This window comes from Melozone crissalis, unplaced genomic scaffold (assembly GCF_028551555.1).
Source record: "Melozone crissalis strain CALT ecotype California unplaced genomic scaffold, PUWL_Pcris_2 ptg000007l_1, whole genome shotgun sequence".
NCBI classification, from domain to species: Eukaryota; Metazoa; Chordata; class Aves; order Passeriformes; family Passerellidae; genus Melozone; species Melozone crissalis.
The window spans coordinates 101,397-127,834 of record NW_026535785.1 but is presented as its reverse complement, the minus strand read 5'-3'; the positions used below and the strand labels follow the sequence as shown (position 1 = coordinate 127,834).

The 26,438-nt window shown below is 41.0% G+C and overlaps 3 protein-coding genes across 8 annotated transcripts in view; 2 read left to right on the top strand and 1 right to left on the bottom strand.

The window, feature by feature from the left end:
* Window positions 1–3,008: 3,008 nt before the first annotated feature.
* Window positions 3,009–4,844, bottom strand: TERF2IP (TERF2 interacting protein). Its single transcript, XM_054269459.1, has 3 exons — window positions 4,337–4,844; window positions 4,156–4,232; window positions 3,009–3,577 (listed from the first exon to the last, which is right to left on the bottom strand). The coding sequence occupies exons 1-3, from the start codon at window positions 4,827–4,829 to the stop codon at window positions 3,137–3,139; spliced, it is 1,011 nt and encodes a 336-aa protein (XP_054125434.1). The 5' UTR covers window positions 4,830–4,844; the 3' UTR covers window positions 3,009–3,136.
* Window positions 4,845–4,847: 3 nt separating this feature from the next.
* On the top strand, window positions 4,848–13,367 carry KARS1 (lysyl-tRNA synthetase 1). Of its 2 annotated transcripts, none has more exons than XM_054269457.1 (14): window positions 4,848–4,955; window positions 5,641–5,785; window positions 5,993–6,158; window positions 6,546–6,639; window positions 6,902–7,088; window positions 7,343–7,468; window positions 8,213–8,332; window positions 8,537–8,699; window positions 8,794–8,967; window positions 9,694–9,779; window positions 10,580–10,665; window positions 10,982–11,108; window positions 12,744–12,887; window positions 13,181–13,367. In XM_054269457.1, the coding sequence occupies exons 1-14, from the start codon at window positions 4,888–4,890 to the stop codon at window positions 13,256–13,258; spliced, it is 1,764 nt and encodes a 587-aa protein (XP_054125432.1). In that variant the 5' UTR covers window positions 4,848–4,887; the 3' UTR covers window positions 13,259–13,367. The 2 variants fall into 2 exon arrangements, with proteins under 2 accessions (XP_054125432.1, XP_054125433.1); XM_054269458.1 differs by lacking the exon at window positions 4,848–4,955 and adding an exon at window positions 4,968–5,153.
* Window positions 13,368–13,473: 106 nt separating this feature from the next.
* ADAT1 (adenosine deaminase tRNA specific 1) overlaps window positions 13,474–26,438 on the top strand; it is a 26,718-nt gene continuing 13,753 nt past the window's right edge. For 2 of the 5 annotated variants that reach the window (XR_008482724.1, XM_054269495.1), the window contains exons 1-8: window positions 13,482–13,593; window positions 14,039–14,232; window positions 14,998–15,066; window positions 16,745–16,799; window positions 17,580–17,707; window positions 19,264–19,882; window positions 22,056–22,201; window positions 24,401–24,500. Coding sequence is in view for 4 of the 5 variants with exons in the window: in XM_054269495.1 (XP_054125470.1) it covers window positions 14,064–14,232; window positions 14,998–15,066; window positions 16,745–16,799; window positions 17,580–17,707; window positions 19,264–19,882; window positions 22,056–22,201; window positions 24,401–24,500 (1,286 nt within the window). In the remaining variant the exon portion in view is untranslated. Of the gene's footprint in view, window positions 13,594–14,038; window positions 14,233–14,997; window positions 15,067–15,649; window positions 15,723–16,744; window positions 16,800–17,579; window positions 17,708–19,263; window positions 19,883–22,055; window positions 22,202–24,400; window positions 24,501–26,438 lie in introns of those variants that run through there. The other 3 variants (XM_054269496.1, XM_054269498.1, XM_054269497.1) reach the window with 3 other exon arrangements.

Here is a 26,438-nt window from a genome sequence, read left to right as displayed (position 1 = left end):
ATCCCTATTTCTGAATATCCTTTTCCATGTGTAAACTGCAGAGTCCCCTTAACATAGAACACTCACTACCTTAGCAATACGGGTGTCTGTATTCCTAGAGCTAAACCCCTAATCCCCAAAAAGGGTGGGATATTGTATTATGGAAATAATAGTCTTATTACTAGGGATCATGTTGAAGGACAAAATCCATGCTGAGCAGGCAGCATTGGCCTTATGGTAGTAAGTTCACTGAAAGCAAGGTATCCTCCTTTACACTGTGTTTATGCAAATTTAGGGCAGGCAAGCTGACATAGAGAAGTGGGAGTTGCACTAAGGAACAGAAGCACTGAGCCACTGTTTTTCTTTATAGTCCCTTTAAAATAGACCTTAACATATTCAGCTAAAAGCAGCTAAAAGCCTGTTCTTACTGAAGTTATAGTAAAGAGCTTCCTCCTGTAAGTGCTAAGCAGCTGGATTTTGAGCAAAAATAGATTCTTTTTGGTACATTACTACTTATCTCAACATTAACCAATGCCAGCTTGAGTGGCTTAAGTTTTATTATGAATACTTGTTTTCAGTGGATGCAATTCTGTTTACCACGTGTTTACCTGAATAAAAGCCTCCACAGTGTTTCCAGTCAGTAAAAAAATCAGGTAAAAGTAACATATGATGCATTTCCCTAATGTACTGTTTTGAAAATTACTTACACCTCTGCTTCCTAAGCTTAATCAGAGAAAATGCAGAATTGTTGATTCCAGTATGTCTTTATTACAGTCCTTTAGGTATGTTTCCTCAATACAACAATTTATAAGATTTTCTTTTTTTCTGGAAACAGCGAAGTCTGCTGCCAGTCTCGTTACATGAAAATGTAAAGTTGTCTTGATTTGAGCAAAAATAACTTAAAATACTTTTTGGAGGAGGAAAAGAAAGCTCAACAAAAATCCGCTAAAATCTCAAGATGCTGATGGTGACATGTAAAACTATGACTAAGTCCTTCGACATATGCAATAAAGATCACAGAACTCTGTTTAAAAACAAACATTAAGTTTACATTGTACAAGTTTAAAAGAGTAAACTCTGGTTTTATACCAATGAAATGTAAGATGGCAAAGTCTCCAGTCAAAAGGACATTTAATAGCTGACTCCATGGTATTCCTGTCTGTTGCTCTTCAAACTAGTGCATACAATCAGTTTTTCATTGGTAACTCTAGTTATGAAAGCATACAAATTAATTTATTTTGATGAATGCTGGCTAACTCTAAAAGGAAGCAAATAGGTAATACTCAAATTCCAGCTAATAGTTTGTAGACCCAGAATTTCTGGCTGTAGAATTCTCTTTAACTCAATGTTCTTGTATGTGCATTGTCGCTTTGCTCACGTTTCCAGGTATACAAATATTGCTGCTCCAGGCAATAATACAAAGAAACTTCTTTGAGCCACAAAGAGAACCTTCCTGACCTTCTGTGATAATAGAAGAACCTGATACGAATACGGAAAACCAAACTGTTCTAGCATGTTGAAAGGAGCATAACTGTGTTGTAGGTAAGACAAAGCACAGAAAACAAGGATTTTTATCATGGGAAAAGAGAGAACCAGAAGTAGAACCATACAATATGGTGTCATCTCTGGCTCCTCCAGGTTTTAACCTGGTAAAAGAAACCTAGACCTACGTGCATGCACAAGCAAGAGCATCTTTGAACATGCAGTGCCTTTCAGGAGTTCATAACAGAAGAGAGAGGGCAGCCTTGAGTAAACTGTGGTCTTTCTGCCTTAGTTGCTACACCTACTGAGTGCACAAACACACATGGAAAGATTCTCAGCGTTAGACAATATGTCCCTAAGGCTCTCCAAAGGCAAAAACACTGTATGTGAACTCAGATGTTTGCACTGCACCTAAGACTAATTGCTCCAACAAGACAAACTCACTCTTAAAATAAGTGCTACTTAGAATTATTAAAAGATGGAGTAAATCTGACCATTCTATATTGCAGCTATTTAATTCATTCTACCTCTCACATTGAATTCTAGAGCAGTTTTGTTAAACAAGACCATTGCACTACTATGGTGCTGCTGTCGTGTGTAAGCAGTCCAAGCTAGAATGGGAGTTTTCAGCTACAAAAGGTGACAGGTCACCTGTTCATGAACCTGGTCATCAGCAAAACTTGCATTTCAAACCAAGCTGGTAATGTACCTAATGTAAAAAAAAAAAAAAAAAAAAAAAATTGCTTCATTAGCTATGTTGTCTTGCACTCCAATAACTATTCAAAGTCTGAATAGCATGATTATGCCAAATAATTCTCACTTTTTCAATCCAGTGAAACTCTGTGTAGTGCTGTTTTAGCATTTATTTGGTTACATCAGTTAACTCCTTGAGTAATCAGTAGGTGCTGCAGTGGTTTCCTGAAACAGCAGTCTCATTATATTGTTTTTTATTTTTGATATAATTTTAATTTGGCTTAACATCACCATTTCACAATCCACTTTAATTTTCTGAGTACCACAGTGCAATATGCTAAAAACCTAAAATGTTAACTCTTTAGAGAGGTTAAAAAAAAGACAAACCAAACTTTGCCTTTGCCAGCCCATTTTATTTCACCAAAAGAATGAATTCCAGATTTTTAGCAATATGCTAAAACCCCAAAATGTTAACTGTCTAGAGATGTCAAAAAAAACCCCAAAAACCAGACTTCACCTTTGGCAGCCCATTTTATTTCACCAAAAGAGTGAATTCCAGATTTTTAGAACTCACTTCAAATAGTATTAAAATAAGTAACCAGAGCACAATTTCAGGCTAAAAGTACTGAGTTTTTCAGATTATGACTTTATCCTAGTAATAGTGTTCTCTCTCAAATGCAGCTTAGGTGATAGATACATAACCTCTGATAACTCCCTCTTAACGTTCATTTTCTACTTCAACTATTACTCATAGCCCTGAAAGCTGGTGTATTTTTCCCAAGCAGAATATACGGCCTGGTACAAGCATTCCTTTGATTCAAGCAGCTGCATCTTAGATCTGCAGAGATGCAATACAGGCCTTTTAATACAAAAAAAATCAAAGCATTTCTGAAAACTTCAGAACTGCGATCAAATTTTCCACTGTTTTTCTGAAATGACTATTACACTTCTGCAACTGTTCTGGATCAGTCATGTCCTCTTGTTAACTCTCTCTAAACACTATCCGCTTTGCTACGTTTTCAGCTCCAAATTTGGCTATCAATTTATTTCTGGCATGTTCATCATCCTTTTGCAATTCTAAATCATCCTCTCTGCTCCATACAGGGTACCCATCCAAGCGCTGCCCTGTCTGCAGAAAGTATGAAGTAGCTTCCACGTCACCGCTGTTTTTGAGGAAGGCCTGTGTAACAGTGTGCAGGTCCACAGCAAACTTCTCCATGAAGTGCTCCATAGTTTTTATTACTTGTCCCACCACGCTGGAAGAAGAACAAGTGCTTTGTGGTCTTTCTTGCCTTTGTAACTGAATGTCAGGGAAAGCAGAGTCCTCTGGCCCAGTTTTCAGCTCAGATGCTGCTTCTCCTGGGGACCTTCTCACTCCATCTTGTGTGGAAAGTTCTGCAACATCTGAAGAGTCACTTTCTGACTAACAGTAAGAGAAGTGGAATCACCAATTAGAGATGGTATTTTCTGGCAAATCTTTTACCACTGCAACCAACCACCTTTTACTCTGACTCCACAGTGTATTAAAACCTCAGAAATTAGTAAACATAGTAAAAGTTAGTGACTGAAGCAAAGCCATATGTGTTAATGAGGCTGCACATGATCACAGAAATCCATAAACCATAGGAGAGAATTTGAACAAACTAAGCATAAAAGGCAAAAGTAAGTGTTGATGCAACGGCAGGAACATTTTTTGCCTCAAGTGAAAGGATGACTTTCATTTGCTAATACAGTTTTTAATGTGACAACCCCCACCACATAAACCTCCTCATGCTAACTTGCTCAGGGAAGAAAAAATGCACCAGCCAGGCGCCATTTATCGCAAACCACATAGATGACAGCTCACAGTTCAGCCAGAACAGAAGGGATATCGCGGTGCAAAATAATTTCATGCATTAATCATGAGTTTCTATTGTGCCATCTGTGACACCGGGGAAGGCCTGCCCCGAGCACTGCGCGCAGCGGATGCTGCTGCTGCCCAGGCTGGCCCCGGTCGCTCACCTCCGTGCTTTCGAACTCCCGATTAGCTGCCGCGAACAGACCCCTGATCTGCGTGGGATCCTCCGTCTGCGGGGGCTCTGCGGAAACACGCGCGGATCGTCTGCCAGGCCACAGCGACCCACGCCGGTCGCCGCCACCACGCCCCCTCGCAACCCTGCCCCGCCGCTGCGGCCCCGCTCACCCCAAAGCCGCGGCAGCAGGTGCCGCAGGTAGCGGTCACGCATGGCCTGCCAGCTGTGCCGCGTCAGGCCGCTCCGCTCCAGCTCTATCCACAGCGCACGGCCGCTCACCCGCACCATGCGCTGGCCGCGCACCGCCTGCAGCAGCGCCGCATCCTCCGCCTCCGTGAAGGCCAGGCGGCCGCGGGCTGTCAGCAGGAAGGGCTCCAGCGGCAGCCGCTGGTTGCGCTTCACGCACTCCGCCACGTACTCGGTTGAGACGGCCCCGTCGGGAGCCACCTCGCCGGGCTGCGCCAGGAGCACGGCCCCTGGCTCCTGCACCCGACACAGGCGCCCGCCGCCCGCCAGCACTAGGGGCGCCAGGCGCAGCTTGGCTAGGCCGGGCCGCAGGTAGAACCGCATAGGATGCCCGTCATCCCACAAGAACAGCGATCGGGATCGCGCTGCTCCGGCCTGGCCGCCCGCCATGGCCGCCCCAGCTCCGCCCGCCGCCATCACCGCCTGCGCAGGCGTGCAAGGGCGGAAGGGCGGAGGCGGCGGCAGCTGCGGGGCGATGATGGCGGCGACGGCGGCGGCGCGCGAGTGCAGCGTGGAGGAGACTGAGTCGCACCTCAGCAAAAAGTGAGGGTGCGCGGGTGATCAGGTGGGGCCGGGCCGGGGAGGTGAAAGTGAAGTGTGTCCAGCTGATCCGGCGCGTTGTCTCCGTCAAGGCGCCCGTCGGAGCGCTATGCTGAGCTCCGGCGCTGCGCGGCTCCGCAGCTGGGTCTGGAGGGCCGCGCCCGCGCTCCGACGGCAGCAGGCGCTTCATGACCAAAGCAGGTCGGTGCTTTGCGTCTGGCTTGGCCCGCTTCTTTCCTTATGGAGTCGTGGAAGGTGGGGTCAGGAGCGCGACGGGAGCCTGAGGGCCATGGGGGAATAGGCTAGACCGCGAAGGTGGCTTCGGGAACCCCGCGTTACTTAGGGGGGAGTTTGCCTTCTCTCACTTACACGCTGCGTAGGGCTGATAGGCTCTTAGGGACAAAATGGAGTGCTTCAAGTTCTTGAGCACGCAGGCACGCGTCGTCAAGGTCTGTCTAAACTATGTTTAATTTCGCTTTCGCTTTCTGTGAGTGTGTCGTAGGGGATGAACTGAAGGAGTTCAAAGTAGAAAATATTTTAACGTGTTTAAGAATTATTTTGACTATTGGAAAAAGTAAGAGACGTGGTGGGTTTATTTGTACAGTTAGGTTTTGGCAGAATCCTGCCCATCATTTTCCTGTAGAAGTATTAGAATACTTGCTGCATCCGGTTTCCTTCTCTTTTGTAGTGAGCTGAAGAGACGTTTAAAGGCTGAGAGAAAAATAGCTGAAAAAGAAGCAAAGCAGAAAGAGCAAAGTGAAAAGCATTCAAATAAGCCTTCCTTGACTTCTGAGGATAATGTTGGTACTGATGAGGAGAGCTTGGATCCAAATGTGAGCATCTGGTACCATGCTTATTGGATGTTCCGTGAATCGGTCTTACTGACTTGCATTTGATTTTTTTATTCATGGGTAATTAAAAGGTTAAAAGGGGAGAGATGTATATTCCTACATTAGGGCAGCTACATTTTAAATTCACAGCCTGTAACATATTTTCATATTCTAATAAAATAATTTGATTTTGTTTGTTTCTGGTGACAGCAATACTACAAGATCCGTAGCCATGCAGTCCAACAGCTTAAGGGCTCCAGTGAAGATCCCTATCCCCACAAGTTCCACGTTGACATATCTCTCTCAGATTTTATAGACAAGTACAGTCACCTGCAGCCAGGAGATCACCTGACAAACATTACCGTGAGAGTGGCAGGTAAAAGTTTACCTGGGATACAGGAAAATATAAAGTTTTAGCTGCTTTTATTGATGGGTTGGTCTTTTTTGAATTTTGCTGATCTCTTACTCAGTCGTGAAGCTTTGTAGCTGTGTTAAACTATTCAGGACATACCCTTCAGACTGAGTGGATCTGTGCAGCATCCCTTGCAACTATAAGATCAGGTTGTATGTAACATGGGTTCTGGGATCCAAAGTTTTTACAGTCTTATTTCCACTAGATTTCATTTTGAGACTGAACTGCTTCTCTTTCACAGTTAAATAGTTCAGAGCTGATGATTCTAAGTGATAGTACTGTGGCTTTTGCCCCTGTACCCTTTCTGGTAGGGACTCTTTTCCTGATGTCTAGCATACTTTTGATATTTAGGTCGAATCCACGCAAAGCGTGCTGCTGGAGGGAAACTGATTTTCTATGATCTTCGTGGTGAAGGAGTCAAGCTGCAGGTCATGGCAAATTCCAGGTAAGTAGAGGTATTCCCAGCATTCAATTTAGCATTCTGGGGTCTAGATATGTGTATTTTGAGATGAAATATTCTATTTCATCTGTGGTTTGGCTTAGGCAGCCAAGTAATGTTTTGCTTTAGATGCTGTGGTTGACTTCCGGTTAAAATAACCTATATATATATTTTTTTTTTTAATGGATTTTGTCTTGTAAGACACTTGGGGACAATTTTGAGTATTGAATTTTAAATAAACGTGCTTATGTTTGTTTTGCAATTGCAGCCTCTACAAATCCGAGGAAGAATATTTCCGTGTTAACAGCAAGCTGCGTCGTGGGGACATTATTGGTGTAGCGGGGAATCCTGGGAAAACAAGGAAAGGGGAACTGAGTATTATTCCTTATGAAATCACTCTCTTGTCTCCATGCCTGCACATGTTGCCTCATCTTCATTTTGGCCTCAAAGATAAGGTATTTGTCATACCTGTCAGTCTTGGAAGCAATTTGACAGATCATGGAATGGTTCGGGTTGGAAGGGACCTTCGGGATCGTTTAGTTCAACATCCCTGCCATGGGCAAGATTGCCATAGATAGGTCTGAATGGATGATGTTTGTTACCTGCTGATACTATCAGTCAACAAAGGAATATTAGTTTTGTTTTGGTATTTTTTTCCTTTGGCATGACATTTTATCTAGCTCATTCTAAAGATATGTGTTCTTTTCAGGAAACCAGATATCGTCAGAGATACTTGGATTTAATTCTTAATGATTATGTGAGGCAGAAATTTATAACCCGTGCAAAGATCATCACTTACCTTCGTAGCTTTCTAGATGAGTTGGGCTTTCTTGAGGTAAGGCATCAGTGTTTTTTCTCTCTGCATACTGAATGTGTTTACAGTTTTTTAGCTTCAAGGATGTTTTATATTCAGGCTCATATACGAAGCACTTACAGAACTGACAATAATTGCCTCAGCATGGTGTATTTTATCTGCTTAATGTAATGGGAGCAATTCCTTTCCTCTCTTTGTAAAGTTAAGATTATTTATCAGTTGGTGAGGTTATGGCTTGGGAACCTTTTTTGAAGGTAATACTCCAAACTACTACTCTCCTTTCCATATTTCAGTAAATTAGGGTGAAAACAACATCTTTGAAATGTTGTTTTGCCTCTGGATATAGAAGCCAGTTCTATGTCCTGTAGGCAGAATTGAATTGTGTTGACCCAGGTGCAGGAAATTGCACTTGGCCTTCTTGAGTTCAATTTTCTGGAGTGTAGAGAGAGGATTTTGTGATAATGCCACAGCACTGTTCCTGGCTTTGATAACATGAAGCCAGCAGGTTCACATTTGTAGTAAATATGAGTGACTCTTCAGAGCAACAGATGAATTTGTTATTATTGACTGGATGAAAAAAGTGCAGTTTTGTTCAGTGGACTTTAGTTTAGAATTGTTTTCATACACTGAAATGCTGAACTGTAAGTGAAATATAGATTTTTCATCAAAACTAGCTGGTTTGGGTTTTTTTGTTTGTTTGATCTATGCATTTCTGGTTTGGAAACAGATTTCATGAAAACAGGGGAATTTTTTTTGTTGTTACAGGTAGAAACTCCTATGATGAATGTAATTCCAGGCGGAGCTGTGGCAAAGCCATTTGTCACATACCACAATGAACTGGATATGAATTTATATATGAGAATTGCTCCAGAACTTTACCATAAGGTAAAATGCAGCCTCTCATGGCTAAGCCTATATTTTTCAAACTGTATTAAAAAAAGCAAATGTAGCTAAAATGGAGATTATTTTTGAAGAAAGATCGACTTGTCTCATGAATGAGTTTTGTAAGGTTGTGTTGCAGTTGCATGTGTTTGGGCTCTCTTAGGTTCTTTTGAGAAAGTGTATATACTAGATTTTCATTTTGTTTAGATGTTGGTGGTTGGTGGTCTGGACAGAGTATATGAAATTGGGCGTCAGTTCCGGAATGAAGGAATTGATTTGACTCACAACCCTGAGTTCACAACTTGTGAATTTTATATGGCTTACGCGGACTACCATGACTTAATGGAAATTACAGAGAAGTTGCTCTCAGGTGAAGTATGCAATTTAAAAAAGAGTAAGAATCTCTGGAAGAATCAGTTATTATGTAGCATACTCCTTTTCTAAACCTCACATTCCTTTTGTAGGGATGGTGAAACATATTACTGGGACTTACAAGATCACTTACCATCCAGATGGTCAAGATGGACAGGCCTATGAGATAGATTTTACTCCTCCCTTCCGGCGAATTAGCATGGTGTATGATCTGGAAAAGGTCCTGGGAGTGAAGTTTCCATCAACTGAGTGTTTTGAAACTGAAGGTTAGATGCTGAATATGAATGTCCTGTAATTCTTCGTTAACAGAAAGGTTGCCAGTTCTAAGGCTGCAGTCTGTTAGCTGCTTTTTTTGCAGTAGTACTATCTTTCCTCTGGTTTTGTTGGTTTACGTGAGTCCAGAAAGAAGCATTCATTCCTTGCCATCTTTGGCAGGATCTGACTCTTTTGGCTCTTCCTTGTTGAATATATGTGAAAGGATATACTCAAGAAGCTTGATGTATGGAGTTCTTGATTTGTTGAAGAGATTCAGCTTTTTGCTTCTTATTTCTTATCTCACGTGCAGTTGAGTTTCCGTGCTTGTAATTGTAGCTTGGGTGTATGATTATTTGGGACCTTCTTAAAAATGTAATTATGTGCTATTTTATTCCTGGAATCGAGAGACATAAGGAAACAAGTTCATATAATTTATAGTGATTGTTTTTCCCCCCCGGTTCCCTTCTCTCTTCCCCCCCAGCCCCCAAATAATAATGTCCAGCAGTTATGTGGTGTGTGCTTAACTGTTGTCAAATTTCTGAAGTATAAAATAACTACTATTTTACTGTAAACAATTAAAACCAAACACCATTTCTATAGATTAACATTTAAGCCCATGTTTTCCATGATGTCTACCATTGGGATTTTACAAGTCACTCTCAGAAATGTTGAAGGATCTAGTAAGAGCAAAACATGATTTTTGGGATGGCTGTTCTAATTTTCATCTGCATATTCAGAAACTCGCAGGTTCTTTGATAACCTTTGTGTGGAGAGAAATGTTGAGTGTCCACCTCCCAGGACAACAGCCAGGCTTCTTGACAAAGTAAGTAAGGGTGCTATTTTTATAATCCTAATGCCTTTGAGGATCTCTCTGTGTCAACAGAAGTCTCTTAGAAGAAAATGTTTAGCTGCACCAGGAAAAGCATGCTGCAATGCACTTCAGCTGTTGTTATATTACAGTGAGAAAACTTGCAGTGTCAAAATCTTCTTTCATGTCGTCTACACCAAAGTGTAGTTTACTTATGTCTGCTTAACTTGAGCATTAGGGGATTTTAGTTGGATAACTGGCTGCTTGTGTTGAAAACAGATTTGCTTTATTGTAGGTCAGTTCTATCTGTGAGATGTGTGTATCTGTATGTAGCTGACCAAAAGGGTAGGAGTACAATATCGTTCTATCAGCTGTATTTCTTTATTTCTGATGTACCCAAATATTGTCTGATAGCTGTTCTTTTGATGCTTTTCCTATTGGCCCTTGCTGTATTGTGCAAATTGAATTATTATACAGTTTTTACTGTGTCATTTTTCCTTGCCTGACTAGGATGCACTCTCTGTTGATGAAGACATTAGCATAACCAGAAATACTTCAGAAACTTTTCAGAGTTTTGGTACTTTCTTCAGCAGCAAAAGAGAGGAAATTAGGGTGCTTGGTGAAGGCAGTGCTAGGAACGTGCATAATTGTACACTGCATAATTGTTTCACTTTTGTTTTCCCAGTTAGTTGGTGAATTCCTGGAAGTCACTTGTACCAACCCTACATTGTTTTTTTTTTGTTTTCCCAGTTAGTTGGTGAATTCCTGGAAGTCACTTGTATCAACTCTACGTTGTTTTGTTTTTGTTTTCCCAGTTAGTTGGTGAATTCCTGGAAGTCACTTGTATCAACCCTACATTCATCTGTGATCACCCACAGGTCATGAGTCCACTTGCTAAATGGTAAGAGTATCACGCATGGTCAGTGTGTAGCTCAAATTTTCTACTTAATTAATTGAAAAAAAAAAAAGTTGCATATGTGAAAACAGATTTTGATGTTGCATACTAGTTTAGGAATTCTAACACAAACCAAGATAGACGTTGGTTCCTGAGCTGTGAAACCCATCATCCAGGGAAGAGGTGTGTCAATGCTTAGTACTTTGAAATTTTGACAGCTGTTAGTGCTAAGTGTGAGCAATGCCCCTAAGTAATGTATGTGCTGTTTGCTTCTGTAAGTAATATTATTTTACGGTATGTCTGTTTTGTCTGCTTCACATAGGCATCGCTCTCTTCCGGGACTAACAGAACGCTTTGAGCTCTTTGTAATGAAGAAGGAAGTGTGCAATGCATACACAGAACTTAATGATCCTTTCCGACAGCGTCAGCTTTTTGAGGATCAGGCCAAGGTATGGTGTCATGCTGATAGTGAATGTAATACAGGCATGCAAGCAAAGAGTATTTCCTATGTCTGTCTCAAATCTGTTGTTAATACCTACTGCTGAAAAGAGTTGTTACTACTTTGAGTGAGTGTTCGTCACTCAAATAAAAGTCTGTCATTAAAATGCCATTCCTTTCATAGGAATCTTGCTCTTTAAGGTTTTTTTTTAGTGCAACTTTGTTTTGGATATCTTCCCTTTTATTCCACCTAAACTACTAATCTGGAAAAACAAATGTGCAAAAAGTTCTCTGTGTCTTTGCCAGGTTGAAAAGGTTTTTTTTTCCTTAGTTAAGTATTTATGTAGTCATACAACATCATACTTCTAGGTTCTTAAATAAATTTTCATGTCCTGTAAGACTTTGAATGCTGTCTAAGAAATATCTTAATTTCCTGAGCAGAGTACTAATATATTAGGTTGACTCATGGAAGAGAGATGCACATTGAGAACTATTAGGCTTGCAGATTTATAATAGTAGATTTCTCTCTGTGAGCCTCCAAAAAGAGTGACTGAAATTCATTTTGTTATTAATTTGGTATGCACATCCATGAATGTATACTTGGCCACACATGACTGAGGTCAAATGATGTGGTCGGCAGAAACAGAGTTCCTGATCTTCATATTTTTTCTAATGGCTTCACACTCCTGAGAGGTTTAAACAATTGTCAAAGCCAGGAAAATAGATTTATGTTAACTAATGAACTTGATAGTAAATTTCAGAATGTTCAGTCAAAATGAATAATATTACAAGTACCTTTAATTTTTGATCTGTTATATTTATGCTTGCAGCAGTTCCCTCATGATTATAGCCAGACTGCAGACATATGATTATATGTATTGAATGCAAATTAGCCTCAAAATTTAATGTAAAGTAGGAGACTGAGATGAAGGATGACAGTTTCCTGTAGGATTTTCATTTCAGGATTTCAAGGAGAAAATTTTGCTGTAACAGTCTTTGCAAAGTCTTCCTCGAACTGTGAGCAAAACTGTTTGCTGTTTTGACACTTATTTTTGGCTTTTTTTCTCAATTTGAAATGGTTGGCTAATCTGTATTTTTATTACTATGACTTTTGTCACTTGAAGGCTCTCAGGGTCAGGTATATTAGTTAACATCTCAGTGTAGGGTTTTTTAGTCTTCCACTTGAGAGGAAAAGAACCAGGCCCTATTTGTGGAGCAGCTACTGATGGTTCCACCGATTATGCTGCTTTGTGGTTTCTGCAAACATTGAAAGGAGAGTTGCTACCAATAAAGAACCTCATAAGCCTTTGAAAGCAATTCATTCTGCTCTCATCTGCTGCCATATGGCTCTGAAAGATGGCTTTTACTGATGTAAAGAGCCTGGGCCTTTGCCAAGATAGGAAACTTACATGTCAGAAAGGAATGGAGTCTACAACTATCTTGGGAGCACCTATACAAAGGACCTCCACAGTTCTCTGTGCTGAGATTTCTTCATCTGTTACTCATTTGCACAGCTCTATTGGGCTTTGGTTTCATCAGTTACATGGCTGCTACAAATAGCAGTATCCCTTCTCTTCTGTAGGGGTTAGAAGGAATGCCTACTAACTCTGTACAACTCATGTTTTACTATTAATTTCCTCATTTAGGCAAAAGCTGCAGGTGATGATGAAGCCATGTTTATTGATGAAAACTTCTGCACCGCACTTGAGTATGGTCTTCCTCCTACAGCTGGCTGGGGCATGGGAATTGATCGCTTGACCATGTTCCTTACAGATTCCAATAACATCAAGGTAAGCATAAGCAGTGGTAGTGCCTTCCTACTGCTGGCTTTGTCAGGGAAAAGGGAATGGGGTTCAGCAAAGCTGGCCATCTCTTCGAGGGAGCCAGTGCCTGGCAGTGGAGCTGTATGAGATGTTTTGAGCCGTGGAATCCCGCCTGGGCAAAGCCCCTTGGGGCCCTTGCTCAGCTCTCTGAGGCCCGCGGCCGAGCAGCGGAGCCCGCGCTAGGGCAGCTCTCGCGAGACCTGCGCACGGAATGTGGTGGTGCCGGTCGGCGCGGCCGCTGATTCTGTCGCTGTTCGCAGGAGGTGCTGCTCTTCCCCGCCATGAAACCGGAGGACAGCAAGAAGGAGGCGCAGCCCGGCGAGGGCACCTCTGTGTAAGCCTCCAGACCGCCGCAGGCACCTCCGCGTGAGGCCTGAGCGCGGCGAGGGCACCTCTGCTTGAGCTTCGGAGTGGCGCACACCTTCAATAAAGGCAGCTTTCTCTGCACCCGTCTCTGAGTCTTTCTGCGCTTGCGCAAGAGCCGCCGGGAGCGGCGGCTGCCACGGGCTAGAAGCGGCTGCGCGTGCGCGGGCCCTGGGGCGCTCTGCGAGCGGCGCGGCCCCGGAGGTTCGGTCGTCGCCGCCCGTCCTGGCGGCGCAGGAGCAGCGGCGCCGGTGTCCCGGCGGGTAGGCAGGGGCCTGCAGGGATTGCAGCGGCGCCGGTGTCCCGGCGGGTAGGCGGAGGCCTGCAGGGATTGCAGCCGGGGTGGCGGGAGGTGCGCCCGAGCGCGGAGGCAGCGCCCTCGGAGCGTGGGCTGCCTCGGGTCTTTCGGCAAGGGGGCGGCCTCGGAAGGAGGCTGGTAGTGCTAGGCGCCTCAGGTGTGCTGCAGACACCTCACCGGAGTGGCGGCGTGGTGCATGCGGTTGATTGCTGCATAGTACGAGCTTTGGGAACCCAGCAGACCCACCTGCTGTTGCACTTCAGGGTTCTAGCGTTGCTTTTTATTTCTTGCGATTTGGAAGACCTTGTTTCTTATAAGTAGTACTGAAAGGGATGAGGCAGTTAGGTCTTTGTTGTTGAAATATGGTGCAGGAAAGTGTCATGCAGAACAAGGTTGATAACGTTGAAGACATGGGGGTTGTTTTTCAAGTGTTGTGATGGAATCCAATTCTGTGTAGAACCTGCACGTTCGAATCAAGAGCCATGTGGTCAGCTGATGAAATCGCTGGGTTATGTTACCTGCATTACAGGACCAGACTTCCTAAGCAGGGGAAACCAGATCCAAACAGGGAATGGACTTCCCTGGCAGCTGTTGTCAAAGTGGAATCAGCAGCCCAAGGAGAGGCTCTTGATAGTCCAGGAAACTTGCAGGGTAAGAATGAATTTTGGAGATAGGGGTGGGAGAGAAGGGAGGGGCAGAGAAGGTTCTTCATGCTTTCTTTATACTTCCTTTTTGTGAGATGCCTTTAAAAAAACATAAATCCCTTCCTATTCCATTGTCTCCACCCAAATTCTTTACTCTGTGATTGTTGTGATTCACAACTTCTGGCTGGAAAGAGGTGGTTTTAGTGAAATGCTGTTCTTCCCAGACCGTAAACAAGACAATGAAAGCCTTCATTTGGCTGTTCAATATGTGGTGAAAGTCTAGGCAGGGCCTGAATTCCTAATACAAACTCCAGAAAAAACATGTTTGATAGAATGCGAGAAAGGTTTGCTCTCCTGTAACAGGTTACTACATCCTGTGTTTGTGTTAGTTTGTCATCATCTTCTTTTCCCTTACTGGCACTTCAGTGTTGTTAGGCAGATTGTATCCCATATTTCTTATTTTTTATGTGCCTAGGAATGCTATGGCAGTGTCTGCTGTGTGCTGTCTAGCATATCAAGCCTGTCTTAGCATTCCTTCTATGTGGTCCTAGCACTATTTTCCTAGCACTAGCGCTTCTATATTCAGTTTTCGATCTCTTTCCTTTCTGTAAGCTTGCATGATCTGCCTCTCTGTACATTCCCTTCTACTCAGTGTTCTGTGTGTTGTCTTACTAGAATGACTGTATGAGAGCAATGCTTCTGGCAATAGTTGGAGGTGATAGTTTTTTCAGTTAATGTTGTTTATTTTCAATTAATGTTGTTTCTCTTTCAGTAACTAAGGAAGTTGTTGCTATGGGAACTGGAACAAAATGCATTGGCCAAAACAAAATGCGAAAAACTGGTAAGTATGATATTAAATTCAAGAGCAGACTACCTATGCTACCTTCTTTCTTGCTGGTGTCATAGAATCAGTGAAGATGTCCAAGGCGTACTGCTTAGACTTGTTCTGGATTGAAGCCAGAAGTGTTAAGGCAACCTTCCTTCATCAATGAGGGAGGAGCTTTGGCAGCCACAATGGCTGCCAGGAAGGTTTGCTGCACTTGCTGCTTCAAAGGTGAATGAACTTTTTCTTTTTGAAAATTTGTGGTTTAGTCCCTGAGTCTGCATACTCAAAGACTTCATAACAAAAAGCAAAACAAAACATAAGCCAAATAATTGTGCTTTGGTTACCTGTTGCAGTGTAATTTTGTTGGGGTCTGATGCAAGAGGTTACCACTGCTGGTACTAGCCAGCAGGAAGGTACTAATAGGGTTTTTCTTTCTGACTGCATATTACTGCTGGATAGTTTTAAGTGTTGTACAGTAAATGTATGGGATACGTACACAGCTTCTTGCAACTACCATTTCTTACTGTGTATTGTAGGAGACTTTCCTTGCTCTCTGTGTCCATTTTTTAATTCATGCTGTATCTGTCTCCTCCACTAGGACAGGGAAGAAGCTGTAGTAATGACGAATGCTGAAAAGTGGCTAAGGGTGCAAAGTGTTCATGCTTGTGAAGGTACAGGGCTTTCTACCCTCTTTAGACTTCAGAGGAGGACTAGACTGAGATATGAGAAAGGGTTTTGCCTGTACCTGGTTTAGGCTACTTCATATTCTCTATAGTGTCCTTCATTTTGAAATTAATTAGTGGAGCAAAAGAGAAGAAACTAGATTTTGTATCTTAAACTTTTTGCATGTTTCTTGTGATTTGGCCATCTCAGAAGAGTTTTGATAAAGACATTTTTCTGACTGATTTAGGAAAATTATGATCAAACTGTTGTATCATTTACAATCTAGATATTAAGAGTCTGAGTAGAAAATTGACTAGGAAAAAGTAACACTAGTTTGTTTTGCCATTGTTTGTCTTCAGTGATCTCAAATTTAGAAAATACTCTCCTCTTATGATAACATTTTAAACTTGGTGGTAGGTCATGTTGATGGTTATTTGTTAGATCACTTCTAAACTTTTAAAGGTGTTAAGGAGGATTTCTGTTGCTTGGCCTTTTATGCTTGAAATAAAAGATGATCTACAGCTCCAGTTCCTTTACATGGCGTAACAGGCAGATACTGTTCAGGAAAGCTGAAGATGAGATGTGCATACTTAGTAAGTATCAGAATTATTTTCAGGAAAAATAGTTTAAATTGTAGGACATAGTTCAAAATGAATCTTCAGCCAAAAGCTTAACCAGCACTTGAAATTTTCTGGTGGAATTTGTTTTGAGAATATCAGGATTTACCCTTGAAAACAAAAGTCAGGAAGATTTTGAAGGATGGTAGTGTTTATTCAACTCAAATATTGGAAGAGTAAAAATTTGGTATTCAAAAAAGTCTCTGACTTGCTGCAGACTGAGTACTTTTATCCTTCATTTGTGTAGGCTGTTGACCTCCTTTTGTCATGATTGGAAGTTTAAATATCTTGCAATACTCTAAAACCAATGGGAAACCTACTAATAAATATGGAGAACTGTCCTATGTTGAATTCCATTTGTTTTGTCTTTTTTTTAGTAATGATTTAGTATTTGCATTTGGGTTTTGGTTTAGGAGACATTCTGAATGACAGCCATGCTGAAATTGTGGCCAAGAGGAGCTTCCAGAGGTGAGGCATGAATGAAGTTTTACTCAATGCTGTAACAGTGCTGTTACTCAGTGCCGCCTGAGGTTGTTGTGACAAAAATCGTTTTGACCTGTTGCTGAAGTAGCCAAATTTTGTAGCTTCACATATGAGAATGTAGTGAAAGACTGCATTACTTCTGTGTGGGCAACACACTTTTTCCTGTTGTCAGCAGGATTTTAGCTTAATTTTTATACTTCTGGGCAGTGTTAAGGCCTTTTCACAAAAGCTTCTTCCTTGTTCTTCTGGAGCCTCTGTATGAAGAATTAGGATCTGATTTCATCTGACCTCAATGCAGATCTGATGACTGTTATTCAAGGATAGAATTTTTGCGCTTTCCCGTATGCCAGTCCTCTTCTTTACATGGGATAAACTGGTTCAGGAAGCTGAGCCAGGGGAACAGTAATTCTGCAGAAATGAGTACATTTCTTGCAATTCCATGTCACTAAACTGAGTCTCGTAGAATAAGATGAATTGCAGAGTTGATAAAAACACACACAGTGGTGGGAGAGGACCTTTTCTATACAGTTTGAGATGGTTAACGTTAACTCCACTGGACCCAACTCTTTGAGGTCTGTTATTAAAGTTCCAATGATGAGTTTACATTTATTATGTTGGATGCTATCTCTCTGTAGAAGCGTAACTGATTGGCTCCTGATAGACTCCCATCAGGAAAGAACAGACTCTAGAGGGCATTTCAGCTTTGTTTTTTTCTCATGCATCAAAAAGGAAGTCAATGTTTCATGAGAACTTTCTGCCTAACAGGTATCTTCTCCATCAGTTGTGGCTTGCAGCTTCCCATCAGCAATGCATTTTTAGTCCGGGAACTGAAACTGGGAAATGGAAACTCAAACCAAATATTATCTTTATTTTCTTCTCCAGCCATACCCCATGTGAGTATGCTGGAGTGAACCAAGTACATTGGTCCCACTTGTAGAATCTTTTCTGCCCCATGTCTTTCTTTTGTCTCTCTTTGGTCTGGATTGAGAGTGAGGCAGTAATTCATGTTTACAAATACATGTCCCAAGATGTATTTGACTCCACAGATGGATTTGGCATTTTATCTCACCGGATGTGATTCAGGAGAACTCAGTAAGTCTGATGTACTGTTCATTATATAGTGGAATGTTTCACTTCAAACAGTAGCTATTATTTTTCTTTCCAGAAAATAATATACTTGTCAGAGGTCCTGCCTATTTGCTTTGCTTCAAGCATTATCTCCTCGGATTAAAATTTTAATAAAAACTACTGGCATTTACCACCATCCCTAAAAGCAACCAAACAAAAGATACCCCACACCCAGCCAACAACCACCCCCACCCCCATGAAGCAAACAAAGAAAAAAAAACCCAAACAAACACCAAAAAACTTCCAAACCAACAAGCAAAGAAAAAACCCAAAACCAAGCAAAAAGAAAAACAAGGGAGAAGAGCCAACACTCACTCAAACAAAACCCCCCAACAAACCAAAACCACGCTCCTGAAAAATAAGAATAAAAGCCCCATTCATGAATCATCACTAGCTCCCCAGCACAAAACTTCTTTGGGAATGTAATGAAACTTCTGTCATGGAAAACATTATTTGTATGTTTAAAAAAAACAGCACCACAAAGATGAAGATCTGTTGACAGAAGGAAGGAATGTGATTTAGTCTACCAACATATCACACATCTTGATGTTACCATGCTCTCTCACTGGTGTGTTCTTCAGCTGCTAGTCTGTTACAGAGCAAAGGAGTTTTAAGAACTCTCAAAATATGCCTCATCAGTACTTCAGAGTGAGTTAGTTGCTCATACTTTTTCATGATCTCGAGTGCATTGCTGGAATATGCAATATTATTTTTCTTCATTAGTGCATTTGAGAATAGAAATTACATCTCCAAATTTATTAGTGAGAATAATTTCATTGCCTTTTTTTTCTCACATTGTGAGAAATTTCTCACATAAATCAGCAGACCTGTCAGGTTTGCTTAACTTTGAACTGAGTTTTAGAATTTTGGTTCTGAGCTTGTTTCAGTGATACAGATTAAAGTTTTCTCCCTTACTTGACAGATTATTCTTTCATTAATCTTTTGAGGTTCATATTGCTTTGTTAGATCAGGCTGGTTTTCGTGTGAGTCTTCAGCACTTCTTGTAGTCTGTCAAATGCCTTTGTTACCTATTACTTTATAGGTTGTAAATTTTGCTTTCTTGGTTATCTCTTACATAGAAAGCAGAACTTGAAATGAAGCATATATTGGCTCAAATTTCAGTGAGATTTGATTCAGCTTGGCACAGGACAATGTTGTAGCTTGGCACAGGACAATGTTGTTTCAAAAATGTGTTCTCATAGTTAAGTTTTCCTGAGTGCAGATCTGTGAAAGCTACTAGTAGTTGTAATATTACTGGTATGATGTGTTCCCATCACAAGGTGGGTTTTTGGCCACTTTCATGCTATTTCTTTTGTCTCAGGTGGAGATGCTTCTATTTTTCCAATCAGTGAACCAGAGAACCAGCTTCCTAAGCCAGTGACTGAAGGTCATGCAGCTGGACAATCAGCAGAATGTAGAAGTGACCATAATGACTTATGTCCAGAAGATGTAAGAAAATCAGAGAAGATGGCAAGGAATTGTATAATCAAGAGAATGAAAACTGATGATGGTGGTTGTTTTTCCATAACCACTGAAGACCTGGCTGTTCAGCATGGATCTGTGAAACGAGAAGACAACGCAAATCAGAAGAGCTGTCAATGTTCTGCAGAGATGCAGACAGCTAATAAGGAGAGTGGCTTAGTGAGACCAAAGGTAGTAGATGTTCACAGAACTGGAGCCAAATGTGTACCTGGAGAGCTAGATGATGCCCGAATACCTGGGCTGGGGTACCACTGTGTGGGATTATTACGAGTGAAGCCAGGTCGAGGAGACAGAACATGCTCTATGTCCTGCAGTGATAAACTGGCTCGCTGGAATGTGTTAGGGTGTCAAGGAGCTCTTCTGATGCATTTTCTGCAGTATCCAGTGTATCTGTCAGCAGTTATTGTGGGAAAGTGTCCATATAGCCAAGAAGCTATGCGGAGAGCAGTTATTGAAAGGTAAGTGCTCTCCTCAGATGGTGCATATGGGGACAGGGAGCCTTGGAAGGCAATGCATGTCGTACAAATATTAGTACTTTAGCAAGCTTTCAATAATGTGTCTTGTAAAATCCTGATAGAGGATCTGGTAAAGTGTGAGCTGGATGAGCGGATGTGGATTGAAAACTATCTGAATGACTGAGCCCAGAAGGTAGTGATCATTAGGCTAAGTGTAGTTAAAGGTGTAAGTAGCCATGTACCCCAGGGATCAATACTAGGTCCAAACTTACTTAATATCTTCATTAATCAGTCATCTGGATGATGGTGCAGACTGTATGCCCAGACATTTTACTGAAGACTCAAGACTGAGGAGTGGCTGATCAACCAGGGCATTGTGCTGCCATCCACAGCAACCTCAGCAGGCTGGAGAAAAGTGGGAACTTCATGAAGTTCAGCAAGGGGAAGTAAAAACCTGCACCTGGGAAAGAAACAGTCCCATGCACCAATATATGCTGGGGGCTGCCCCGTTGGAAAGCAGCTTCACAGAGAAGGACTAGGGGTTCCTGCTAGATGTGAAGTTGAAAATGAGCCAGTAGTGTGCTCTACCAACAAAGAAGGCTAATGGTGTCTCAGGCCACTTTAGGCAGAGTATTGCAGTGGGTCCAGGGAGATGATCCTTCCCCTTCAGATGTGGTGAGACCCACATTCGAAGGGCTGTGTCCAGTTCTGGGTCTCTCAGTACAAGAGGGATGTGGACATACTGGAGAGAGGCCACCAGAGGGCCTCGAAGATGCATAATGGATTTTTAGCATCTCTCGTTTGAGAAAAGCTGGAACTACTCAGCCTGGAGAAGAGAAGGCTTGTAGGCATCCTGTCACTTTGTATACGTATGTGAAGTGGGGTGGCAGGGAAAATGGACCCAGGCTGTTTGCAGTGGTGTTGGTGATAGGACAAAAGTAATGGGCACAAACTGAAGCATAGGAAGTTCCCTTGGAATATCAGGAAGCACTTGTTTACTTTGAGGGTGATTGAGAACTGGCAGAGGTTGCCCTGAGAAGTTGTGGAGTCTCCTGTCTTTGAGTTACTCAGAAATTATCTGGACACTGTCCTGAGCAGTTGTCTGTAGGTTGCCCATCTGGAGAATGATGGTTGGACTAGATGACCTACAAGAAGTCCCCTCCCACCTCAGCTGTTCTGTGATTTACTACAGTGCTTCAGGACACATAGTATGTGACAGATTGTACTGGTCAGCTGGAAGAAGACAGTTGTGTTACACTGGAGAGGAAAAGCTTATATTTGTTTTCATGGTTGTAAAAATTTGTCTGCTTCTTTAATCTCAGTCACATCCAAGACCTGATCTTTTTCTTGCTGTGTGTAGTGGAGCTCTCATAACATAACTGTCACCTCAGGGAAATCTGTATGAGAGATGAACTGAACTGCTGCAAAATGAGGAAGGTTATCTGTTGTGCACTGGCCTTCTTTCTACTCAGATTCTTCAGCTGATGAAAACTATCCCAGCAACAAGGATAGCAAGTGAACATTTTTCTTACTTGGGAGGCTAAATCAGTAGAGTAGAGCAGTAGGGAATGGTAAATGCATTTGGGCAGAGTGAAGGGAAAGGAGAGCAAGGAAAAAAACACTCTGTGTAAATATTGTAGTGATTAAACACATGCTGTTTTTTTCTTTTATGATCGTAATGTCATTCAGTATGCAACCATAATTTAAGGTAACAAAGATGAGATTATACATGGAACTCTAGGTGTACTTTGTGTGTTTTTAGGCATTGATCATAAACCTTTAGCCTCATGAAACAATTCCCGATGTAATGCAGTTGACTATGTAAATACCTTATGATTTTTATTTATCTTTGTGATTGCAGAAGTATATTGCAGGTTTTGTCCTGCATTTCACTTAATTGATTATAATAGCTTTTAAATAGACCTTTTTAAAAGTCAATTTATATTTTTTTTTTTAGGATGGACAAGGTCCTAGTAAACTAATGTGACTTTGGGGTTTTAGTTAATAAATACTTTTCTGAAGGGAAAAATGCCTCCAAAACTCATTGTCTCACCTATATAACTCATGTTCAATTCAGTTTTAATGTAAAAGAAATGTATTTTAGATAATGAAGGGAAATGGTGCAAAATGGTCTTGTTTGGGAAGAGCGTACTGAAAATTTCTGTGTTTTCTGTAGGTGTCAGCGCATCTCATCTTTACCGGGTGGTTTTCTCACTCAGGAGGTTAAGCTGCAGCAATCAGATCTTCAATTTGAACATAGCCGACAGGCAATTCAGGAAGTTCAAAGTAACAGCAAAACAAAACTTGTTCCTTGTAGTGCAGGTGAGTTAATTTGGGCTAGTTGCGTAACTGTGTGCAAAAGTCCAAATAGAAATGAGATGGGTCTGGTTGTTTGGAATGGAACATCATTCCTTGCCAGTATGCTAGTGGCAAAATACAAAAAGCAAGAAATTATTTTCAGGTCATGACTTAATTGTTAATAATATTTGTCTCAGCCTCTGGTTTCCAGTAGGAAGTTTTCAGGCTGAATAAACACTTGGTTGATGTGATTAAGAGTTTATAATTAAACACAGACAGAAAATAACCAGGGGAAATAAAAGTTGAGTACAAGAAGAAAACAAAAGACTTCTTGTTTCAGTTAGTTTTGCGTTCTCTTTGGTAATGAACAAAAGACTTGCCGTGCTGAGTTATGTTTGTAATTGCTCCAAAAATCTGTGAATGAGGAAAGAATACAGAGTACTGTAGTGTAAAAGTTGTATTGATAGATATTTTAGGCATGGCAATTTTTTGCCGTGGTGATGAATGAATGCTTAAATCTCAATGTGATTTTGCAACATGGTCTCATTTGGGAAAAAGGAAAGGAACTGCCACTCTGTGTGCATGGCTAAGCAGTTTCTTTAACTTGGACATGCCTGCCTTCTGCTTCTGATCAGACTTTGTCTGAATCAGAACTGGAAGCTTTCTGTTACAATACAGCTAATGATAAAATAGAATGGAGATAAAGTGTTCCTTAATGAAATTCACATTCATTAAATTGGAGTTATTTACAAGTGCCAGGAGGGAAAATACTTTCATTTTGTTTGATAAAAAACAAATTTCATCATTGAAAAGTAGTGCCAGTTGAGTTACCAAAAAAGGCCTGAAAGCAGCTGTGACTAAATTCAGTGTATGTCTTTCTTGCTGTACACTTCTCAAGTCATTCTGTTAAAGAAAGATGAATGATGCCTTAGCACGCTTTTTTATGCCAGGTGATTTCTTTTCTTGAAGGAATAAAAATCAGAATAAGCTCTAAATTTGGGACTGTTGCACAGAGTATTGAAAGATGCTTGATAGGAACATTGCAGCTGTTAGTTTAGGAAAGTATCTTTTCTGTTTAGTGCTTTGAAGTTTGAGATAACGATGAAACAGTGAAAGAATAGAAAATGTTTTTAATTTTTAAGTAACTTTGTAGCTGCTTGTCAGAAACTGATATCCTGATAACCAAGTGATTTTTAGATATTTCACATGTGGAGGATTTAATACCAGTCATATGTATCTAATGTTATTTCATGTTACACAGGATTGTAATTTACTAGGGTGAGACAGCATTGTGCTTGAATCACTGTGTAAGTACAATTGGCAGCATACAGCTGAATTGTAATACAAGGATGAGTAACATAAGCAGTCTTTGAGCATCTTGAGTAACAAGATGGTCTTAGGAGTGAATGCATGTGCAACTATTCTGCCTGTTATGAACACAGAGAAGAGGGAGAATTTAGGAAACGGAAGCTGTCTCATGGTAGTAGAAGTTGAAGAATCTGCTGTTTTGCTATGGAAGGACAGATTTGACATATCAGTTTCTGTTGACATGCTGCTGATGCTTTGCTCATTACTTAGAAATTGTAAGGTATTGTATATAGAGTTTCAGCATTTAGAAGTTTACAGTCTGAGAAGATTATGAAGTTCTCAGATTTGGGGTAGAGTTTAAGGCTGTTGGCACTTGCTATCTCTTTCAACAAATTATTTTTGTATGACTACTACCTAATAATGTTTTTCAAGTAAAGTCTACAAATATTTGGTGTGTGTCAGTTATCAAACATGAAACTACTTAGAGTACACAATAAAATAGTAGCAGGCGGTAAATTAAGAAAAACAGAGCGACTGGTGCAAGTAGTTTAGGGCAGTATTTCACAGCCTGATGTGACAATAAGCCATCTAACTCGGAAATTTCTTCATGCGTTGTCTGGACTGGATGCACAAAAGAAAGTAGAATCCCCCACAGAAATGGAGAATTACAAAGCTGAAGGCCAGAAATTTAGAGGCATGGATTATTAAATGATCTAACTAAGACGAAAGCTCTGTGTGTGTGTGTTTGTTTTTTTAAAGTAAACATTCTGTTACATACTGGAATTCTGGCCCTGGAAAACCATAGTCCTCTTTCTAGTTTGAATTATTTTGGGAAGCAACACATGAATAAATAGAATGAAAGGAACTGTTAGGTGACAAGAGCGTCTCCCTTGTTCATAACAATGTCTTCTGCAGCTATCAGTTGGAGTGCAGTCCCTGAACAACCTCTGGATGTCACCTCAGACGGCTTCCGCCAGGGAACAACAAAGAAGGGGATTGGGAGCCAGCAGAGCAGGTGTGAGAGTATTGTTATATCTAGACATGTTTCATTTGTTAGCTTACATGCCTTTGTCAGCTCATGTGATGTTGTCAGAGCAGGAGGAAATCTAGAGAGCGGTGAAGAAGGAGGAAGGTAGAGAGTAGGGGAAAAGGAAGAGTCGCTGTGTAAGGGAGAAAGGGCAGTTGGAATAATGGAAGTTAGATGAGAATTAACAAGTTTATCCTATTTCTTTATCCCTGTTGAGAACATTGTAGATAATGGTGGTGAGGAACTGTGATCAGTTTTTATTAAAAGGATGTTTACTGTTGAAGGAAACAGAATTTTTGCTTTCTGGTTTTGACTGTGAAGGAAATGTGTGCATTGCATTTTCTCTTTCCAGAGATTTCTTTAACTTGAATAGTCAAGCCAGCTGTCCTCCATTTAATGTCTATCCTTTTAATGATGCATGATCATTAAAAGTGTAGCTTTGAAACATGACTTTCTGCCTTAAAGTTTGAAAAGGTGTTGAAATGATGGCGGCACACTCCTAACATGAATGTGTCACCTTTCTAGCTGTCATCTTGGCACTCGGTTCAGCCAGCTTGTCACTTGGCTCTTTGAGAAATCCTCTATCAACAATCATAGTTTAAAGAAATAGGTACTTACTTTTCTTGATGTTGAGAGAAATTACTTATAAGCAACTGCAGACAAATTTCTCCATCTCTGTGTTATCTTCATTTTGGATGAGGTGCCAAAATTATCATTGTTCTGTGGAAATTCAGCTGAAGGATTGGTGTTCATGTTTTAACTGTTGGCTGATTATACTACCAAATTATCAATGGTCACATTGTTCATGTTCCCCAGACTTTTTGGAAGGAGGATGACAATCCTGACAAGGGGGTGAATAGCATAGTAAATACAGCTCAGATAATTCTTTTGGAGAATTTATTAATTTATCTGCAGGTTGCACATTCTGAGCTTCTTGAAGTTAGGCCTGATTTGACTGAAGTTTATCCTGGTATATCCTAGTATTTCCAAATTTTCAGTGGAAAGAAGAGGACCAGGAATTTTGTGGTTTGTGACCAGTATTGGTGTCTGCAGTATTGCTAACATAGGTGACCTAGGTGACTTAGTGCATCTTTTAAGACAGACTCCATGTGCACTGTAGTATATTTATTTTCAATATGCGATATGTAAGTATTCCAGAAAACATGTGAAAGATCAAACAAACCAGCTAACCCCTTTTTCTCAGTAGGATTAAATTTGTAACACAGCGTTTGTGCATCAGCTCTAAAACTTGAGAGCCATCTCCTTGCTGGCAATTAGCACAAAAGCGTAAGAACTCAATTATTGTTGAAAGATCCTCTTCTCAACGTGTGCTTGAAGTTCACTAAAACTTTCAAAAGTTACTAGAGCCTACAAGACTGTGTGATTACAAACATCTTGTTTCCTTAGGAAATCAGAATTAAAAACAACGTCAATGCACAAGTGAACTATTTACGCTTTTGAGGTAAACAGTCACAAAAGGAACTTTTATAATGAAAATAAGGAATTTACAGCCTTATTGGGACTGATGGTGCTTAATAATAAACAGGACTTGTATTTCAACATTCTTTTTCCTCTCAAGGAATCTCCGGGTGATTGCTGGGAAGTGTTCTTTGAGGGTTTTTTCCCCCTTTCAATATGCTAGATAACATTAAATACAAGGACGGTAAGGCTGACCGACTAAAAGGAATTTATAGGTAAATGTCTGGTATGTGCTTTTGTTAATGCTTAATTAACTAAACCACCAAATACTACAAGATGAAACTTTGACAGATTAAATTGAATATTAAATTTTAGAGCATCTTTGCATGCTGTCATCAACAGTGGGGTTCAGCAGGGCTCTGTTTTAAGGCCAGTGCTTTTCAGCCTCCTAATAAATGACTTGGATGCGGGACTCAAAGGTACACTAAGTTTGCCAGTGATACTAAA

Excerpts from the sequence above, each read along its gene's own strand:
- TERF2IP (XM_054269459.1), bottom strand. The coding sequence starts at position 4,829 with ATGGCGGCGGGCGGAGCTGGGGCGGCCATGGCGGGCGGCCAGGCCGGA. Across the intron at positions 4,233-4,336 it reads CCTGCTGCCGCGGCTTTGGG|AGCCCCCGCAGACGGAGGAT; the intron begins GTGAGCGGGGCC and ends GTGTTTCCGCAG. Across the intron at positions 3,578-4,155 it reads GGGAGTTCGAAAGCACGGAG|TCAGAAAGTGACTCTTCAGA; the intron begins GTGAGCGACCGG and ends TCTTACTGTTAG.
- KARS1 (XM_054269458.1), top strand. The coding sequence starts at position 5,062 with ATGCTGAGCTCCGGCGCTGCGCGGCTCCGCAGCTGGGTCTGGAGGGCC. Across the intron at positions 8,333-8,536 it reads CTCCAGAACTTTACCATAAG|ATGTTGGTGGTTGGTGGTCT; the intron begins GTAAAATGCAGC and ends CATTTTGTTTAG. Across the intron at positions 8,700-8,793 it reads TACAGAGAAGTTGCTCTCAG|GGATGGTGAAACATATTACT; the intron begins GTGAAGTATGCA and ends TTCCTTTTGTAG.